The following is a 20,596-nucleotide window of genomic DNA, read 5'->3' as shown; positions in this document are numbered from 1 at the left end:
AAATTAAAGTTGTTGTATGTGGCGCCCACATTGTTTGTTGATTTTCGCTGCTGCTCATCTGCATACATTACCCGCGCTGGTGCCGCCGCACAGTTGTCATTGTCACCGCCGACGTCACGGTCCGTCGTCAGCGCCGCTGAAACGTGCATTTGCATATGTGTCAATGCGAAATTTCCAATTTCAACACTCGCTCAGCGCGCGCGTACGTGTTTGCGCTTATAAGCTGGTCCGTAATTGTGCCACAGGGTTAGGCGCATATTGATGTCATGGTTTAATGTACATGGGCACACATGAGGCACCTAAGTAACCCATATGCATATTGAATTAGTTGTGCCGCTGTCCTCTTTAGCCCACTCTCTCTCTCTCTTTACTTCACTATTGTACGCTTCTTTGTGTAAGCCATTCATACTATGTCAGTTTAAATACTTTAAAAGGTGTAAAAGAATTAACAAAGGGTTATAGAAGAAACTGTAAATATTTTTACCATGTGTTCATAATATTTCTTTGAAAAAATCCTTTCTTTGACATTTAAAAAAAAAAAATGGAATGTCGTAGACAGATCTGGCAGATGGAAGAAGCATTAGCTATTCGGCTCGATTGTACTTTCCTTTCTATCAGTACTATCAGATAAAATACGAGTATACAATATGAAATGAAAATTGATTTCTTTTGCTGGCCACATGCAGCCACAGAAGTTCAGACGCTGAACCCAGTTTTTGACAATTTTCAAGCCTAAATCGGCCGATACCGCTTCGATGTTCGTACAAAGTTCATCAATCATCACTGACTCGTTGACATAGATCATAGACTTGACGTAGCCTCACAGCAAATAATCCAACAGCGCAAATCGCATGACCAAGGCATCCAATTGACTGGGCCATTTCGTGAGATAACACGTTCACCAAACTAGGCTTTCAATAAATCAATTGTGACATTCGCTGTGTGTCTTGTGGTCCAATCATCGAATTCAGGCCAAAAATATTCGGTTATCATTGAGCAGTAGCGATTCCCAATTATAGTAACGTTCTGGTTTTGATCATTACCGAAGAAGTACGTCCCAATGACGCCGCCGTTTCATAAACCGCATCAAACCGTTATTTCGTTTATTTATTTTCGGGATGCAATGATGACTCATGGAGTAGTGTGGATTGCTTCCTGATCAATAATGCATACTTTGCTAATTGACGAAGCAATTCAGCCAGAAATTAGCCTCATCGCTGAAGATGAAATTTTTATGAAAATCTGGATTATTTTCAAGTTGACCGACCCATTCACAAGCATACGACGATTCTGGTGGTCAAGCGGCTTCAGATCTTGCATAAATCTGATCTTTTAAGGATGTAGACCAAGATCTTTTCGAACAATTCGCCACAATGATGACACAGAGATACCCAACGCTTGAGAACGAAGTGTGAGAGACTGATTTGAGTTTTCTTCAATTGATGCGCCAGCGGCACCAATATTCTCGACACTACGGGCACTTCTTTGTCTCACTGTCACGGGAACATTTTGTACTGTACCTGTGGATTCAAATTTTTTCACTAGACGCTCAATGGTTGATCTGACAGGACGATTATGATGACTGACTCGAAATAACGATAGTAAATTTTCATAATTTCGACTAGTTGCTAGATCGTAGATATATCTTTCTTTGATGAAATGGGAAACCTTACTGAAGAGAATGCCAAAGGAGCGTGACCGTTATAGTGTTCCGCACGTTTCGATCCGAAGTCATGATCTTATACGATAGTGGTGGCCAAAAATTCTTTATACAAAAAAGGGATTTTCAGTAAAAAAAGATGTTTAGAAGTACAAACATATTTCGTAGGCTTTATTCCTCGATGCTACAAGTTCCGTTAGGACACTAGGACACATATTTTACAATGCCAAGAAGAATCTTTCTCCCAAACTTAAACTTACCACATATAAATAATCACAAACCAGATTTTTAAAAGACCTTAGCTCTTCAAGCGAGTCAAAAATGCACATGTGCTTTAAGAGATCTTGTAAAAATTTATATCGATATTCTATTTCAGAATCAGAATTCAGAAAAAATGCGTGCGTGTAAGTCAAAGAAACAAAGGCAAGCTTGTAATACTTTAAAGAACCGCAGTTCAAAGACATCAAAGACATGAACTTATTAAATGTATTCTCACTTCAAAAGCACTCACTCATCGCTATAACAACACAGCAAGCTACAACAACTATCCAGACACACATTAACCCGATCGAACCAACCTAGGAGCTCACTCCTTCATGCTTATTCACGTTGCTTAATTCGCCGTCAAGGCTGCACTTTCAATAACACAAGCAACAGCGAGCCCATATCACGCATCTTTCATGGGATACGACCCCAGACAGCGGCGCTGTGTGCCGCTAAAAGTCGGTTAGTGCGCGCGAACGCACTGACTGACTGTCTTCGCACGCCTCAGACCGCTTGTCTGTCGGCGGGCTCTCTTTTGCCTTTGCTCTGTGCGGTTTCAGGAAGTTGTGTTTAATTAACGTGCTCTCAATGCTTGTGAATTTGTTTTTATTTTTGTTGGCGTTGAGCCGCAAATTAATGACAACACACTTGCTAGCCAACAACAACAGCAACAATAAGTGATGCCACACAAAGTGGCATATTTCACGTGCCAACAAACACAGCAAAGGCAGCAGCACGAAATGCGTGAACTCGACTTGCTTTTAGTGGCATATTGCCACTTTGGTTACTTTTTAAGTAGAATTTAATTAAAAATTAATTCGATTTCTTTTCACATATACTTTCTGCATTGAATTGTATGCGCAGCTTTAAAAAGTGTACAAAAATGCATGAATCATGGCGGCAAGTAAGCAAGTAAAGTTGGCTGAAGCGCATACGCAGGTCATTAATACGTTAATAATGAGGAAGAATTTTCATAGCAAAGACAAGAGGAAGGCAAAATAAAGTTATTAGTGTGACTTTGTAATCCGAATATCTCGTATTTTATTAAGAACTTCGAGCTAGCCTTGCTTACTTTTTGTATCCCTGACTAAGGTAATCAATGGCTTTTATAATCCAGTGAGTTATTTGAACTATATCTGAATGGTACCGGACACTTGCGTAGCAACTGTAGAAAATATCAGATTGATATCTCAAAAACTGATAGACGTACATACAGACAGATGAACTAAAAGATAGACATGACTAAAGAGACTAAGCTCGCCATGCTGGTGATTTACGCTTTCAGTTTATAGGGACTTCTGCCTTTCCCTGTGGGTATTAGAAAATTCATAAATATCACTGTTCGGCAATAATAAAAATATATGATTATAATGCTGAAGGAATATTAAATAGTATAAAGGGAGTAGAAAAGTCTTAAATAATAAAATTCAACTTGTTAAGACATACAGTCTAATGCTTCAGTTGTAAAAATAGTACATTCTTTCCGTTCCAATTAAAGGGTTGTGTGTTATCAAACAGCTGTTTCGTCTCCAAATGGGTTCGCAACGTTAATTATTGCTAAAGTTGACGATGAAAGAGTTTCAGTCTGTCACCAAGTGAAGATTTAATGAAGTGAAATGACCAATATTTAGTTATAGTAGGGTTTAAAAAATACCTAAAAAGGCGAGACAACCAAAATATATTTAAATGAATATTTGAAGTAGAGAAGAAGTAGAGAAAACATTTAAAAAACAATTTTCCACTATATAGTATATCGTATAATCAAGAGAGCAGCTAAGTCACTCGTCTACCCTCTCTAAATACTTTTTAGATTTTGATAAATTATTTTGCCAAATCAATACTTGATTTCAGCAGTATTATTGACGATTATTATGCAATAAACGTCTGGGCCATTTAACCTTTATGTCCAAATATAGTTTTCATTTTCTGCATGCATGGGCATCATTAATAAATGTCAGTTCAATTCAAAAGCGAGGGAGGAACCATGGCTATGCACACACATAAAACACATGAAAGCTTTGGGTATAGAACTCAATGTCTGCTTTTCGACATGTGCATACTTGTATATCGCACATATGTATCTATATATATATACGTATATATATTGCGGTGAATATGGCATGAATGCTCCCCAAACGACAACGCTACCTCACACTGCGAAAATATGACTCCTCAAAATCTTCAAAATCCCGTCTTACTAGTCCTTGTGGACTGGCGGGACTTTCGAATGCAAATCAGAATGCCGAATCCCATTATTTCTGCCAAATCAAAAAAATTATCAGTTAAGCCAAATACATAGCTAAATAGCAAGATTTAAATATAGAAAATGAAAAAGGCAGCGGGTAATGTCTCTACAAGAATTTGATGCTCCATTTTTCAATTACGCAAAGTTTTACTAATCAGGTACTCATCTGCTGATAGAAGTTACCATAATTGAGTAAAGTGAGTTCATTTACGTTCCCTAAATAAAGAGCTACATTTTACGATATATTTTTTGTCGAAAATTTAAGCTTAACTTGATGAAAGCGCTCTCTTAACTTAGCTAAATTACACACTGCTAAAATAGAAAAAAGTTTGTCTATACATATCGATCCACACATACACATACATTTATTTGACCAGTTGTTGGTTTGTCTGCCACACGCTGCTGCTACGAAGTACCACTCAGGTCAAATGACAAATTCAATCTGTTCACTGTGTCCACGGCAAACGATTTTTAGCTGCGCTTTCAAGCATTCATCCTTCCTTCCGCTCTTCCTTCCTGCATGCCTTCCTTTATTACTTGCATTCCGTCCGTCTCGCACTTAAGTACTTAACGACGGCGAATGTTTACTTACGCACTCGAAATATTGTCGGAAAGCGTAAAAGTAATCAAACGCTCGAAGAACCCAATGATTTACTGTTGGGCAGCCAATCTGCTGGTCTGCTGCAGACTCGCTTTTACTTGGCGCCAAGGCGAGTGGTGGTCATGTTGCTGCGGCTGTTGCGACACTTTTCAATAATGCTGCCGATTGAACGACAATATCATGCAGTCAAATGGTCATTTCATGTTTTATTAGTTTCCCTTTTGGGCTTTTATATGGTCATTGCTCGTAAAAAGTTATGCCAAATTGAATTGATGACATTTGTATGGGCAGGAATTAGGTTTATTAAAAGTGCCGGACAAGTTGATTTTATTGGCTATAAGTGGTGTGCACGTACCAATATTTGTGGAGTGAGTAGTGCGGAGTGTTTGCTGGCTTTAAGTGGCGAATTCATATTTTATTGGGCGCAAAATGAAGGCTGTGGAGTTTAATAAGAGGAAACAATCATTTTTATAGTTATTAATTGTATTTTAGGTTAGTTTATTGCTCGTTGGGGTTAGAGTGGCAATGTGAGGAGCTAAGACGAGGTCCCTATTTGTCTTTTATGCTTGTATAAATATCGTATGGGAGACCTATATTAGCACCACTTTTATTTGAGAATAAATATGAGGCATGGATAGTAACTAAGACTAGTCTGGCTTTATATAGACTGCTGTACATATGTAGTTTTCGTAAATGAGAGCATTGAGGTCGAGGGAAATTATAGCGTATCTCAATAGAGTTTCTATCAATAATGGGTTAAGGTTAAGCATCTATGTCAATAATAGGAGAGTACTTTGAGTATTTATACAACTCCAGATCTCAGCATAACTATAAAGGGACTCACTGAAATCTATCGAAATGTACGTGAAAAGCCTAAAAATATGTTCGCTTCTACCGCGCCTTTCTTTACATTCACGACCAACTTGAGTTTCAGTGACATTATTTGTAAAAATTTATTCCCGACAGTTTTCTTTGCGGCAACAGATCCAACTCAAGTTCATTTGCTCCCACACACCTGCCTTCAAACATTTACTTGTTGACTTTCTTGCTCAAAAGAAAAATAAACACTTCCACTCCGCTTGTCCACACACAAGCGAGTGGCAATTTCCTCTTCGCATCTCAATTTGCGTGTGTATCTCTTTGTTGTCAAAATTGCTCAGCTTCTCTATTATTTTAGCCGAAGTGCGTGCACCGGCTTTTCGCTGCTGGCATTTCTCGAACAGCAGTTACTCAAATTGGATTTGCGAAGTTTTTGTGTTAATTGTGTGAGAAATCAAAAAGTTCGCCGACTTTGCTGCAAGCCATGTATTTACTACACTTTCGGCAAAAAATCACAAGTAAGTTCAAATTGAGATTTAGGCAGCAGATTAGTTTGAGTGTCCTCGAGCGCTTTTTGAGCTTTAAATGTAAACAATAAAGTCCGGATTATTGGCTGGACTGCTGGCGTTCGTTTGCTGATATTCAGGCGCCTATTCCTTCACAGGCGCATTCTCGCTTGCTTCTGAAGTTTATCTTAAGTTTCGAACTTACTTATGTTCGGTAGGTTGGCGACTGATTTAATTTATTGTTATTACTATTACATGATTTTGCCAAATTTTGCAAGTACCTTACAAATTTCATTGGAAAAGTTGAAGGCGAAATCAAAGTCATTGCCTAACTAGGTCAATTAAATATTTCAACTGTTTATTTACAAATTATTGTTGCCAAAGGATACTTAATAGAAAAGTAAGACTTGATTTTTAAATACTGTGAAAGTATGATAATCTTAAGAATTCTAATGAAATTACTTTATTATTGTAACAAAAGAACAAATCTTATAACCCATTAATGTTAAATGTATAAACTTGGATCGGGAATACTTAAACATTTGATAATGAAGCAAGTGATAAATAAAAGGTTCTCGAATTTCGAATCCCGGATTGGCCACTGTTTGGGACGATTCACAGGGCTTCGATCACGACCATTTTCGCTTGATATTGTCGTCATAATCCGCTTCAAAAATTGGTCAAGTTCATTCCGTTTCAGCAGCATATGATTCCCGAAGGTTTATTTGCGTCAAATCATGCGGCACCCAAACATCAAGCTTTTTTGTGTATCCAGCCTTCTGCAGATGATTTAAAGTGGTTTGGTCAATACAACTCGTACAGATCATCATTCCATCGAATACGATATTCGCCGTTGCCAATTCACAAAAGATAATAACTCTTCCGACATATTAGATGTTTTCATCGTCCATGGCTCTGCATGATATAGCAGGTATGGATGAGCTACTTGTATAGTTTGATCTTTGTTCGTCGAGAAAGGGCTTTACTTCTCAATTGCCTACTTAGACCAAAGTAGCACCTGTTGGCAAGACGATGCGGATTTCGAGGCAGACATTGTTGTTGGTGTTAATAATGGTTCCAAGATAAATGAAATTATCAACGACTTCAAAGGTATGACTGTCAACAGTGACGTGAAAGCGAATTATTTTTTCCAGATGTAGATTGTAGAAGGCGCACGATAGGAAACTTGCCTCACTCTCCACAAATATAAGATCAGTATTTTCAAACATCTAGTTGACCGTTTACCGTAACAGAGTACATTCTAATCCATATCAGAGTAGTTTCGAGTCCATATCAACTCAATATACATATGAAATTCAGCTTCTTCGGTTGAGATTATGGTCATATATCTCATGGGAATAAGATTTTAATTAAATTTATGCTTTTGTGAAGTAATATATAGCAATAAAACTAAGTTAACTTAATTAACTACCAATTTGGTTGTAATATATTTCAGATTTCTTTCTTTCGTAACATTTTTATATCAAAAATTTTGCGAAAACCTGAAGGTATTTCCCAGGCTTTAATCCTTTCAAGTTAAGGAAGAATAGATCTCACAATGCTTTCCCTTGTCCATCCTACTGTGTGATGTTTGGTGGCGATCGTCTTCCAAATAACATCTAAAAACATGAATGTTTAAAAAAGAAAGTAATGATTTGTCATCTATGTTCACGCCTTTTCCACCTTCATCCATAAAGCTTTCGTACTAGATATTTTTGAGCATATGACAATGTAATTTTCAGCATATGCTTCAAACTGTGGCAAGACATGTGTCATAGTGTCACATTGGATAGCGATAATAAATAGAATTTTATATTTGGTCATTTTTGTTTCTGTTCTTATAATTATAGTACGAGCATTTTGTTGTTTTACTAATACGAAACCCGCCTGTACCGATTACTCGTGATGCTCACACATAAACTGAAACATATTTTCCTTCGCACTTGTATTAACGCTAACGGTATTTGTAACGGCTTATGTTATATCTTTTATGGCGATTGTTGTTGTCACCATTGATTGGATCAGGAATCAATAAAGGCGGCTAACATGAGTACGGTATGTAGTTGCATGAGCGCAGTACATGTGTGTGTGTGTGTGTGTGCGCTCAAGAGAAATCGACAAACTAGCACACAGGTGGGCTAATGGAACGTGTAAATTAGCATAACAAGAGAATAATTTAAAGCAACAATTTGCGAGTGACAGGTCAAGATGAAGAACAAGCTACTGCTATGTCTATACATATACACACATAAGCAGCGGTATGTAAACACATGTACAGATGCTTTGTTGCCTGCATGCCGTCAATACATTTGCAGTTTGGCCTTATGCTCTACACACATATTTCTAAGAATTTCTATTGTGTGCACATATGTGCCATGCATTCGTCTCACATTCGCTCCTGCAAAGACATTTTGTGGCTTTGTGGTGGACATTCATAAGCAGAAAATGCGCAAAAGCGAATGGGCGATAGCGACTGGCAAGTCGGAAAATGGACGGTTGTACATACATTATTATGGGTGTTTGGTGGAAGTAAGCAATGTTTTACTTTGGAGAAGTGTGTCGCAAGGAAAGAAGGCGCTTGAAGTTGTATAAAGGTGTAAGGGTGTATGTGTTAAATATTCGATTTATAGGTGTCAGAAGTTTTTTTACTTTGACATTTCTATTATTTGTTGGAAATTTTCGGCAAAACATTATTCAAATGGCGTTTTTACGTTTATAACAAATACTTATATATACGTATAACGTTAAGTTGGACTACATTGCAATATATTGCAATAAGTAAAACACGAATATTGGTGCCTTGCGTGGCATTCTTACCTTTTTAATACAAAAACTTCAAAATATAGCGAATTTCTTCATTATTTTCACTAATTTGGAAGAGCTGTAACTTTTTTTTAAGTTCTCTGAATTTAATTTTTTTTTGGGGTTAAATGAAACTTAAGATCTCACCTTTCCAACATAATATGTTATGATGCAATATGATTGATAGGACTGTAGATATATGACTGCAACGACTATCTATCGATCTATTGACAAAATATGAAAAGACCTTTTCGACTACCCAATATTTTAATATAAATAAGTAACGATTTTTGCATTAAAAAATGTACTTTAATTGTCTTTAATTTTTTTTAGACAGTAAATACTCTCATAAAAAAAATTCTTAAAATAACTCGCATTACAATTTTCATTTCAAATTCAAAAAATATTTTTCTTAAATTTTATGTCATTACCCGATTTCCCCATTTTCATTCGAAAGCTATGACATGGTGGTGACGCTCACCACCATTAATGTCACATCTGTGCGAAGAGATGGCAGCAATACGCTCATTGACAGTAAGCCGCTTGACACATCTCAATAGTGAACGCATTACAGAGGTTTCATTGAATCAAAATTCCATTATTTCAAAACTAAAAGAAATAGCTGAAAAAAAGTTCCACATACGACGTGGCGTACAGCGCAAAAAGGCGGATAATAATTTTCGCACATTTCATGCAATTACAACACCTAAAAAAACAAACATGAAAAAGGGAATGGAAAAGCGAGCGAAAATAAATTTTGTCGCATGTCACTTTTACCTTAAGAAAATAAACCTTTACAAATGAAGCTACATGGAAGCAAACACATGTGTTGCAGAGCGCAATTTCGTGCAACTAAATTTACACACTTGCGCTTACAACAAAGCAGCGCCATATGTGTGGATAATGCCCTCATAAAAACATTAAGTACACAAATGTATGTGTGTATATTTACATGCTTGTGAACACATATTTGCTTGTAGACGCTTGTAAGCGCGCGTTGTTGCACGTGCATAACGGACTCGCGTCATGGCAACACTTTATTTCATTTGCAACGTGCCGCACGCTGTCGCGCGCACGAGCAACGCTGCAAAAGTGTGGAGCCGCGCAGAGGCAAGCGTAAAGTAAAGACGAAATAACAACGCAACGAAACGCAAATAATACAAAAACAAAAACAGCAACAGAAACAAGAAGCCGGCAAGAAACACAAAAAGACAGAAGCTCAAAGCGAAAAGCGAAAATAATTGCTTTGCTCACTGCCTCGTTAAGCGCATACAAATGCGCGCTTGGCGGCGGCATGTTGGCAGCAATCAGCAGCACAGACGCGCAACCAGACAGAGCGGCAGTGAGACAGACGACAAATTGAGGTAGTCGAGTGTACGACACTACACTTGCATACCGGCACGACAGTTAGAGTGGAGTTGCGCCGCTACTTTCGTGCAGCGTGTGCATATTTGTATTCACGCGCTTGACTAACTGCTCGCTGGCGCGTGGCGTAGCAAGCTCTTTGTGCCGCAAACACCTCGACGGTGGGCGGCGCTGCTTTTTGCATGGCGAATGCTGAATGTACTTCTTGCGCATATCGCCAGTCTCGTCTATTGCAACGTCGCTGCACCTTCGCACCTTTGCTTTGGCTCTTTCAACGCTGCGCAAACAAATACTTCTGCTACCTTTACAGTTACAGTTGGGCGACAAAAGTGGCGGCGACGGCGGCAGCATGCAACACCGATACGCACTTGAACTCAGCAAAGTTCTGCAAGTGCTAGTATGTGAATAAACTCAGCATAAGATGCATATGTCTTTAACAGAATCTGCATGAGTATGTACAGTGTTGCCCAATGATATAGAGCCAATGGTATTTTATGTAAATTTCACAATGGAATAAAATTATAAGTTTAAAAAATTAATTATTAAAATTAAATTATTATAAAGTTTACAATTTAAAAAAGAGAAAATTTTACAGCTGGATATTTTTTTGGAGTTGCCACTTAATTAAAATTTTTTAAAGCAATAAAATTTATAAGATTATATGACGTATTATAACGGGTGATTTTTTTGAGGTTAGGATTTTCATGCATTAGTATTTGACAGATCACGTGGGATTTCAGACATGGTGTCAAAGAGAAAGATGCTCAGTATGCTTTGACATTTCATCATGAATAGACTTACTAACGAGCAACGCTTGCAAATCATTGAATTTTATTACCAAAATCAGTTGGCAGAAAATCCGCTTTTTTATCGACAAATTTTGTTCAGCGATGAGGCTCATTTCTGGTTGAATGGCTACGTAAATAAGCAAAATTGCCGCATTTGGGGTGAAGAGCAACCAGAAGCCGTTCAAGAACTGCCCATGCATCCCGAAAAATGCACTGTTTGGTGTGGTTTGTACGCTGGTGGAATCATTGGACCGTATTTTTTCAAAGATGCTGTTGGACGCAACGTTACGGTGAATGGCGATCGCTATCGTTCGTGCCAAAAATGGAAGAACTGAACTTGGTTGACATGTGGTTTCAACAAGATGGCGCTACATGCCACACAGCTCGCGATTCTATGGCCATTTTGAGGGAAAACTTCGGACAACAATTCATCTCAAGAAATGGACCCGTAAGTTGGCCACCAAGATCATGCGATTTAACGCCTTTAGACTATTTTTTGTGGGGCTACGTCAAGTCTAAAGTCTACAGAAATAAGCCAGCAACTATTCCAGCTTTGGAAGACAACATTTCCGAAGAAATTCGGGCTATTCCGGCCGAAATGCTCGAAAAAGTTGCCCAAAATTGGACTTTCCGAATGGACCACCTAAGACGCAGCCGCGGTCAACATTTAAATTAAATTATCTTCAAAAAGTAAATGTCATGAACCAATCTAACGTTTCAAATAAAGAACCGATGAGATTTTGCAAATTTTATGCGTTTTTTTTTTTTTTTAAAAGTTATCAAGCTCTTAAAAAATCACCCTTTATAAAGGAATTTATCTAGAACTGTTTAAATTGACAATTTTTTTTAGAAGAGTTGCCACCAGCTTCCAAATTGTAAATCAATAAAATGCAAAAGGTAACTATTACGAATTATCACAGAAGGAATGTAATCTAAAACTGTTTAAATTGCATTTTTTGTTGATGAGAGTTGCCACCTGTTTTAAAATTTGGCACCAAAAAATTTATCAAATAAATTTAACACACGATTGCAAACTAAAACTGTTTAATTTGCAAATATTTTTTAATAAGAGTTGCCACCTGTTTGAAATTCTTAACCCAAAAATATATATTAAATAAATTTAATACAGCCAAATTGAGTGTTGTCTAAAACCTTTTGAATTGGAAATATTATTTAGAAAAGTTGCCACCTGGTTAAAATTTTAAAATTTTGAATTCATTAGAATGTAAGTGATATTATGATTTATCACCGGAGAGATATTATGTAAAACTGTTTGAATTGAAAATACTTTTGGGAAGTGTTGCCACCTGTTGAAATTTTTCAGTGATTTCATTTTTGTAGCACAGGTCAAGGTAGAAATAATAAAAAATTTCCGTCAGGCTAAAGCAGAGTCTTCATTGAAAAAATAACTAAACTAAGCCACTAGAAACACGAGCGATTTTTTCAAACTCTTCAGGAAAATGCGAGACCGAAAACCACATACTTGCAGAAAATCAGTCATGTATTCTATATTCGCAGTTTAATTTCAAGCTCAAATATTTGATTTTCCGAGCATTAATTTTTTTTCAATAAAAAAAAAACATATTTTATACGAGATGAAAGTAAAAAGACCAAAATCGGGGTTATTTAGATTTTTCACATAAATATTTTGGTCATGTGAAAGGGTCGTCTATCCAAATGTTATAAATCTTTTCATTAACTACAACTTTGCCATATAACTTCTTTCTATAGGACTCGTAGTTTTAACGCAAATCGAGGTAATCAATTTTTAACCCTTAAATGTTCAACCACGCTCCTGCGCTTCTTATTCGCAACTACAGACCGCCCGTTATTTTGCTTTAATTTTTTTGTTTTATCTTTATCAAAGAAGGTTTTTATTTATTACAATTTCTCTTATTGCATTCAATCCTCTTTTAAAAGTAGAGGAAAATTTTGGTGACGCTTCTGCCACGACAAAATCTAATTTTATCAAATTTCTAATAGCAAGAAAATATATTTATATACACATACTCAAATATTTATATATGAATGTCAACATCCCTTCTCATTATATAAATTAAGGCTTAGAACTTCTTTATGATACATCCACTGTAGAAGCCTTTCAAAAAACAACTTTAGTAGAAGGTCGTCAACGACACACCTATACATTCACAACATTATTCTATATTTACGAACTTTACCCTTATATGCTTTTAACCCGTTGAATTGATTGACTTCATCCGATGACTTACTTGAGTGTTTACCGTTTGTCTATTTGCACATAGCTACCCATTTCTGCGCACTGTCACTTGGTAATTTTCTCACTTAGGCACTTTCCTAAACACCTTTCAGCCGCTCACTCACTGCCTGCCTCCATCAACTCAAGTGCCTCGCGCTGTTTCCGCGCCTTTGTGGCAGCGTCTACTGCTACCGCCTATCTACATATGCAAACTAAACCGTTGAGTTTGCATGAGCGCTGCAAATATTTGCATTTCCTTTGTTGGTTCGCTATCTTTTTTCATTCTGCAGGTTAGCGCAAATTATTTGTATGTATGAGGTAAATATTTGCAATCTGAGCAAATGTTATTTTGACTAATTCATCGCAATCAGTCAAAAGGCTAAAAGAGTTCGACGGCTAGATAGGGTGCCAAGTGGTTGAAGAAATTGTCGAGTTGAGTTGGTAAAGCGAAGTTGAAGAATATTAAAGAAGGATGTAATATTAGTTGCGCGAGTAGTAATTTATTGAAAACTGCAATTATTATGGAGTTGAGTAGATTTAGCGAAATTTATTTGTTTCAACGAGAACTAGGCCAGCAGTGTTTGAGAGAGTTATATTTTTTATTTGAAGAGATATCTTCACGAAATTAGCTATGGACCACACAAATTATTCAAATCTGGCCACTGTAGAATATAGCTGTCATACAAACTGAACGATCAAAACTAAGTCTTTGTCTTCGTAATGAAAACTTTTTTATATCACATGATATCTTCACGAAAATCGGCATAGATTATTATCCAACGCATTGCCATATTCTATTGAAAAATTACTCTGATCGGATAACTATAGCAAATTAAGTAGACTTAATTATGTTTAAGGGTCCAAAACCCCTTTTAAGGAAAGCCCCTCCTTACTTTTTACTATATTACTATCAAAAACTTCCTACACAGATCTATTTATATCTGTACTCACACATAAGACAGCACTATATATTCAAACTAAATAAATTCCCAAGATATCCAAAAACATAACAAATTTTCGAAGCTGCAGTTTTCGCAAACTTTCCTTTCGTTGAACAAAAATAGTTTTAACAGTTTTCGAAAACTTCTACAACACTGGCAACACTAACGGCTTTTGCGCTCCAACACAAAAGTCAAATCAGCGAGATTATCATTTATGGCAAACTACAAACGCCAACACAAAACTGAGAGCTGAACATAGAACAAAAGGGAAAATGTAAAATCCGAACATTAGTGCAAACAAATAAGGTATGACTTACCAGAATACCGTTATTTGTACGACAAGAACCACAATCAAGCAAATGAGCGCAATAAAAAGCCAGGTGACAATGGGCAGAACAATAGTGGGCGGAAAGTTAGGGAGGATGGTGCACAGCCAAGCCAAACAAAAATAACAATAAACACAATAGCAAAGTTTTTACCACCAACAACAATGTGCGCATGCTGCTGTTGTTGGTGAGTTTAAACAAGCAATAAAAGTTGCTCATACGCCATGTCATGGCGCGCTGCCCAACCAGATAATCACCATTATCCATGCAGTAGTCGCTACACTGCTGCTTTGCTTACTGGCTTGTTGCTGTTTGCTTTTTTAGTAAATAAGTTGTGTATAGAAAGCGTTTTTTAGGTGTTTTGGGTGTATAAACACATTTAAGCAGTGATCCAACTCTAAGCTCCCCACTTTTAAAGAAAAAAACACAGAAACTTCAAACTCAATGGGAAATGTTTATTATCATTTCGAGGAACATTCTTCAAAATTTACTTTTTCAAGATTGTCTCTTTAAACGGCTACTTCCCAGATGGTTCAGCCGTTGAGTTTAATTTCGATGACTCGCTATTTCGCATTTCGACTGGTAACTGGCGAATAACACTTGCAATGTGTTGGTATACGGAATAAATCGAAGCGGGATTGTCCACATTTAGACTTTACATATCTCCACAGGAAAAAGTGTACCCGTATGATATCAACTGATCTTGGTGGCCTGGCCAATCAATCATCCCAAAACGTGAAATTATCTGCTCACCGAAATGTTCTATCAATAAATTCATGGATTGATGCGATGTGTGAGAACTAGCGCACGAGTTTCAATTTCAGATATTAAATAGTCGGTTATCATGGCACGATAACGACCGCCATTGACGGTTCCGTTCTCTCCGGCATGATTTTTAATTATCCAATAATGAATGTTGAGTCTCGTCGATATCGAATCGCTAATAAAATATAGAAGCCATGCAAAGTGATCGATCAGAACTAAGTCCTTGTATGAAACTTCTTTTTATCTGACAAGGTATATTCAAAAAATTTGGCATGGATTATGGTATAAGCCAAGATTACCATTTTTAAACGAATGTTTCAGTACAAGCTGACCGATCAAAATCAAATTCTTATAATGCAAAAATATGTATTTGTGAAAGGTATTGGTTCAACTCGTCGTCACTTCTATCTTTTTTACAGATTCTCACTTTTCTGAACCCACCCAGATTTAATTCAATTTACGTTTATATGGCGAAAGCTTCATTTTCATTTCCATTTAATTAAAAAAAAATAAACCAAACCTATTTTAATGCGCAGCGGTGTCATTAATAAAATCATGCTCTCTAAAGCGGAACGCCTTTGAATGGTTGAGCAGACGACACAAATCGAAAAAAACGAATATTATTCATTGAAATTTACTTACAGCTATAAAACTGCTTTCATTACAAACTCAAAGTGATTAGAAAACAAAACCGAAACTCAAAAACACGTAATACCAAACTGCATCCATTAGTGAGAGCGTTTCGCTTACAAAGCAACAATGAAACAATAATAACAACAAATACCAATTGCATGCAGTGAGATGCTTTGATAAACGCAAATAGTGCCGCGAGTCGAAATTTAGTATAAGCAAAAACAACAACTAAAATAATTACAGCGATTTTCAGCAGTATCCAGATAGCAATAAGAATGGCAACAACGCTGCGCTAAATATATATTTTACTCACGAAAAGATAGCCGAAACTTGCCGCACTAGCAGCAGATACACCAACAGCAAAAACAACAAGAACAAAACACCAGTTACATTTTCGACAGCTGTGCCACAGCGCTGCAATCAACGTAAAGCACCGGTGGCGGTGAGATGACACGTTTCAAAATAAAAAACTTGAAAATGCTCACCTGCTGCTGCCTCAGCACTTGGGTGGCACTTTTCGGTGTGCTGCATTTGGTGCACTGCAGCGAGTTTCCCGAGCGTGAATGTTGCGACCTAACGACCACCTCGACAGTTGGCCCGCTGCCAGTGCCGCCGGCAGCCCTGCCAACGGACAAATCACTATCGGCCACCGTTGCCGTACAGACAATATCTGTCGGACGATCGGGTAAGTAACTAAGTACTCTGACACATACATAAACTCGCACACACACATACACACTGGTGCGTGAGCTTACAGGAAGTTGGTAAGCGAAAAACGTATTTAAATCTGCACACAAGCAGATGCTTAAGCAAATAAGTATGCAAATAATGCTTTACTCACACTAAAAGTGGTGTAAAGTGGAGCTTAACAACCAGAAACAGGTTAAAATTGCTACAGAGAAGTTCATGTAAAAATTGTAGGATTAAAATATGTACAATGTTGTTATACAAGATCTTGTGGAATTCAGAAAATATGGAAAAAAGTTTTAATATTTGAAACAAGAAATAAAAATGACTTTATAAATGACAGAATTTTGAGTAAAGCGATTTTTGCAGAGTTATTTTATCAAAACCCGAAAAATAAGCTTTTTGTCTGACGAACTTTCAATGTAACTCAGATGAAACGTCATCAAAAATACCTTCGTAGTAGCTCTACTTCATTTTCAGTAGTTCCGGCCGACTTCACTAAAGGCAGGTAAAGGAAAAAAGCTAAAACTTGTAATTTTAAAATTATAGCATTTTATTACGTTCACAAGAATCTCATTAATTTTGATATTGTCTTATAATTTATTGTTTAAAATATCATCTCACTAAGAAATGTTAACCGTATGAATTCATGTTTCGCCTACCCGTATTCACATACTCGTGCATATGTGTCCAACACCTATAGCAAATTCATAAACCTATCCACCTACTCAACCCACATGCGCTTTGCAGCTCCAACAAATTTTCATTAGAAACTCTCAGTTCCGCCAACTAGCAGCAGCACTAGCATAAATTTAATATTGTGAACACAGCCAACCAGTGCAATGTGCATCCAATTAATTAAACATTCACACTATCTGGACTGCTGTCCACCTTTGACCTTCAGCCTCTTTGTGAATGGTGCCAAGAGATACAAGCATTCAAAGAATTTATTTTTATAATGTGCGGGATTCAACGCCACTTGGCACATGTGTGGGTAAATAGTTTCGAGCGAACGCCAACACAAAAGAACGTAATTAGATATTTCGCCTTCACAGCTAGAATCAGAATCAAACGTACCGACACAATTAAGCTCATTTAATTAGTGGTGAGCGGGGAAAAAGTGAGGACGAAATATTCTTTTAGGTTATTTAGGTACAAAGAGTTGGTTTGAGGTACAGGGTAGGCCATTTAAAGTTGACCCATTTGTTTCTAAAAAAAAGAACAAAAGAAAACAATGTTTTTTGTTCATTTCAAAAATAATTTATTTTGGTCCAAGGGGATTTGTTTCAGCTAATATTTAAAAATTAGATCGCGTAAATGGGCACCTTTAGCTTTGACAGCTAAATGCACTCTTTTTTCGACATTTTCCATGACTTTGGCCAATGTTTCGGATGATATGGCGGCTGTTTCACGTCGAATGTTGGCTTTCAGTTGAGCTAAGGTCTTTGGCTTATTAGCGTATACCTTGGATTTCAAATAACCCCACAAATAAAAGTCTGGTGGCGTCAAATCTGGTGATCTCGGTGGCCAGTCAACATCACCATTTTTCGATATCAATGGCCCATTTGCCAAAATTAAGGCGTCGCGGATAATCAGCTGGGTTTAGTTTTTGTGCCATTTGAATTTTATATGGAAACATCTTCAAATCTTTATGAATTATGCGTCGGAGAGTGGTGCGAGAGATGTCTAATTCCTGAGAGCGGCGATAACTCGATGTCGATGGAGTCTCCTCAATACTGGCTCGTACAGCTTCGATATTTTCATCAGAACGTCTTGTGCGTTGTCTGGATGCATGACTGGCATTACTGAGATTACCGGTGTTCACAAATTTTGCGTATAAAGACTTAATTGTGTTCTTAACTGGAGCACTTTTCACTTTATTTTTTTTGCGAAACGCACGTTGAGTTAACACAATTGAAAAGTTATTTTGAATATAAAGCTGAACAATTTCAGCGCGTTCTTTTGGAGTGTACTGTTCCATGGTATAAATTGTCTTCGAATGACGCTTCTAACGCGGTATGACATTAGCCGATTTGTCAGCGCTGTTAAAAGTTACAGCGTTGCCAGATGGGTCAACTTTAAATGGCCTACCCTGTATTTATTAGAATATTCCATAAGTACTAAGGAATTTAAAGAAGGAACACCGTTCAGTAACTCTATGCTGATAGATAAATTAAACTTTATCGGTAGTAACAACTCTTAATATATAATTCTTATACTTAATACATACATATATACTGTAGGAGACGGGAAAGACCAAATGTACTAGTAGAATGTTAGACCACTCCATATATGCATATCTGCTTGCATTGCGAAGGATCACTGGATAATTTTGTATGTAAAATATCTGCAATTTCATTTTTTGTTGGAATTTCAAGACACTCCTCGTGTAAGTTTAGCTTTCTATGTATTCTTTATGTCTTCGTTTAACAATATCTATGTAGATTACTTACTGCAGCGATTTTGTTAGTTTTTAGAACGTCAATAAAATAGGGGTTGGCTGAAATGAGTACAGTGCACCTCTAGTCATTGGCATTGCAAATTTACACAAGGTTTCAAAGAGATAGAGATGAACTATATTTAAGTCAGTAAAGGTTAAAATATCTAACTAAAATTTATATTATGGTAATTGGAGTCCTATAGAATCTAGAAATTTTCCATTGGAGAAAAGTTTGAAAAAGTACAAATATATCTCCGGATTTTGATAAAACAAAGATGATAGAGTCTTATACAACTCAATTCGGCGCAGAGTCGCACCCTAGCCACAAATAGCTGAAGTATATACTGCTCGTATGTATCGTACTTAACAATTCCAGCCAGAGTGACCTCCAAAATCGAAATAATAGAATAAATTCCCAAATAAAAGACGGCTTCAATTGAAAATTTCTAACAGTCGAATTATTTCCTTTTGAAATTGTCCTCCTTTCAAAAATAATTAAAGTATTATATCATAACTTAATCAACCAGAAAAGAATGATAATTCAGAAATTGTGTCTTACATTTTGATTAATCAATAAAATTTGGCCTTCTCATTTGTAAATGTGTGTGTGTAGTACTCGTATATTATTCACGCATTATTCGCACGCGAGGCACTTTAAGAATATTAAGAATCCAAAAGTATAAGCGAATATAACCAAATACAACATTGTAACCTCTTCAACTTGTCTGACGTAGAGGCGTAAGAGAGTAGTAAAACTTATTATGTAAATAAACGTCAAAGTCATGCAGGCTTATAGTATGAACAGTGACCTACTTATACTTTCGTATAATCATAATAGAACCTAAAGTTTTTTAAAATGAAAAAAGATAAAGATAAAGATAAAGTTAAAGGTAAAGATAAAGATAAAAATAAAGATAAAGATAAAGATAAAGATAAAGATAAAGATAAAGATAAAGATAAAGATAAAGATAAAGATAAAGATAAAGATAAAGATAAAGATAAAGATAAAGATAAAGATAAAGATAAAGATAAAGATAAAGATAAAGATAAAGTTAAAGATAAAGATAAAGATAAAGATAAAGATAAAGATAAAGATAAAGATAAAGATAAAGATAAAGATAAAGATAAAGATAAAGATAAAGATAAAGATAAAGATAAAGATAAAGATAAAGATAAAGATAAAGATAAAGATAAAGATAAAGATAAAGATAAAGATAAAGATAAAGATAAAGATAAAGATAAAGATAAAGATAAAGATAAAGATAAAGATAAAGATAAAGATAAAGATAAAGATAAAGATAAAGATAAAGATAAAGATAAAGATAAAGATAAAGATAAAGATAAAGATAAAGATAAAGATAAAGATAAAGATAAAGATAAAGATAAAGATAAAGATAAAGATAAAGATAAAGATAAAGATAAAGATAAAGATAAAGATAAAGATAAAGATAAAGATAAAGATAAAGATAGAGACTTTAAATGTTCACCTGAAGCATTCACCAAAAGGAGTATACTAAAAACGAGCATAAAACTAAA

At 36.2% G+C, this 20,596-nt stretch overlaps 1 protein-coding gene across 4 annotated transcripts in view; it reads left to right on the top strand.

Annotated features, from left to right (window-relative positions):
• LOC115066118 (uncharacterized) overlaps positions 1-20,596 on the top strand; it is a 271,428-nt gene that overhangs the window by 97,336 nt on the left and 153,496 nt on the right. For 3 of the 4 annotated variants that reach the window (XM_049449526.1, XM_049449529.1, XM_049449528.1), the window contains exon 2: positions 15,945-16,618. The exons of the other annotated variant lie outside the window; for it this stretch is intronic. In XM_049449526.1, the coding sequence (XP_049305483.1) occupies positions 16,381-16,618 (238 nt within the window). In that variant the 5' untranslated portion in view covers positions 15,945-16,380. The remainder of the gene's footprint in view (positions 1-15,944; positions 16,619-20,596) is intronic. 4 annotated transcript variants of the gene reach the window in all.

This window comes from Bactrocera dorsalis, chromosome 2, assembly GCF_023373825.1.
Source record: "Bactrocera dorsalis isolate Fly_Bdor chromosome 2, ASM2337382v1, whole genome shotgun sequence".
Classification (NCBI taxonomy): Eukaryota; Metazoa; Arthropoda; class Insecta; order Diptera; family Tephritidae; genus Bactrocera; species Bactrocera dorsalis.
The sequence above is the reverse complement of the archived record's forward strand: the minus strand, read 5'-3'. Positions and strand labels throughout refer to the sequence as shown.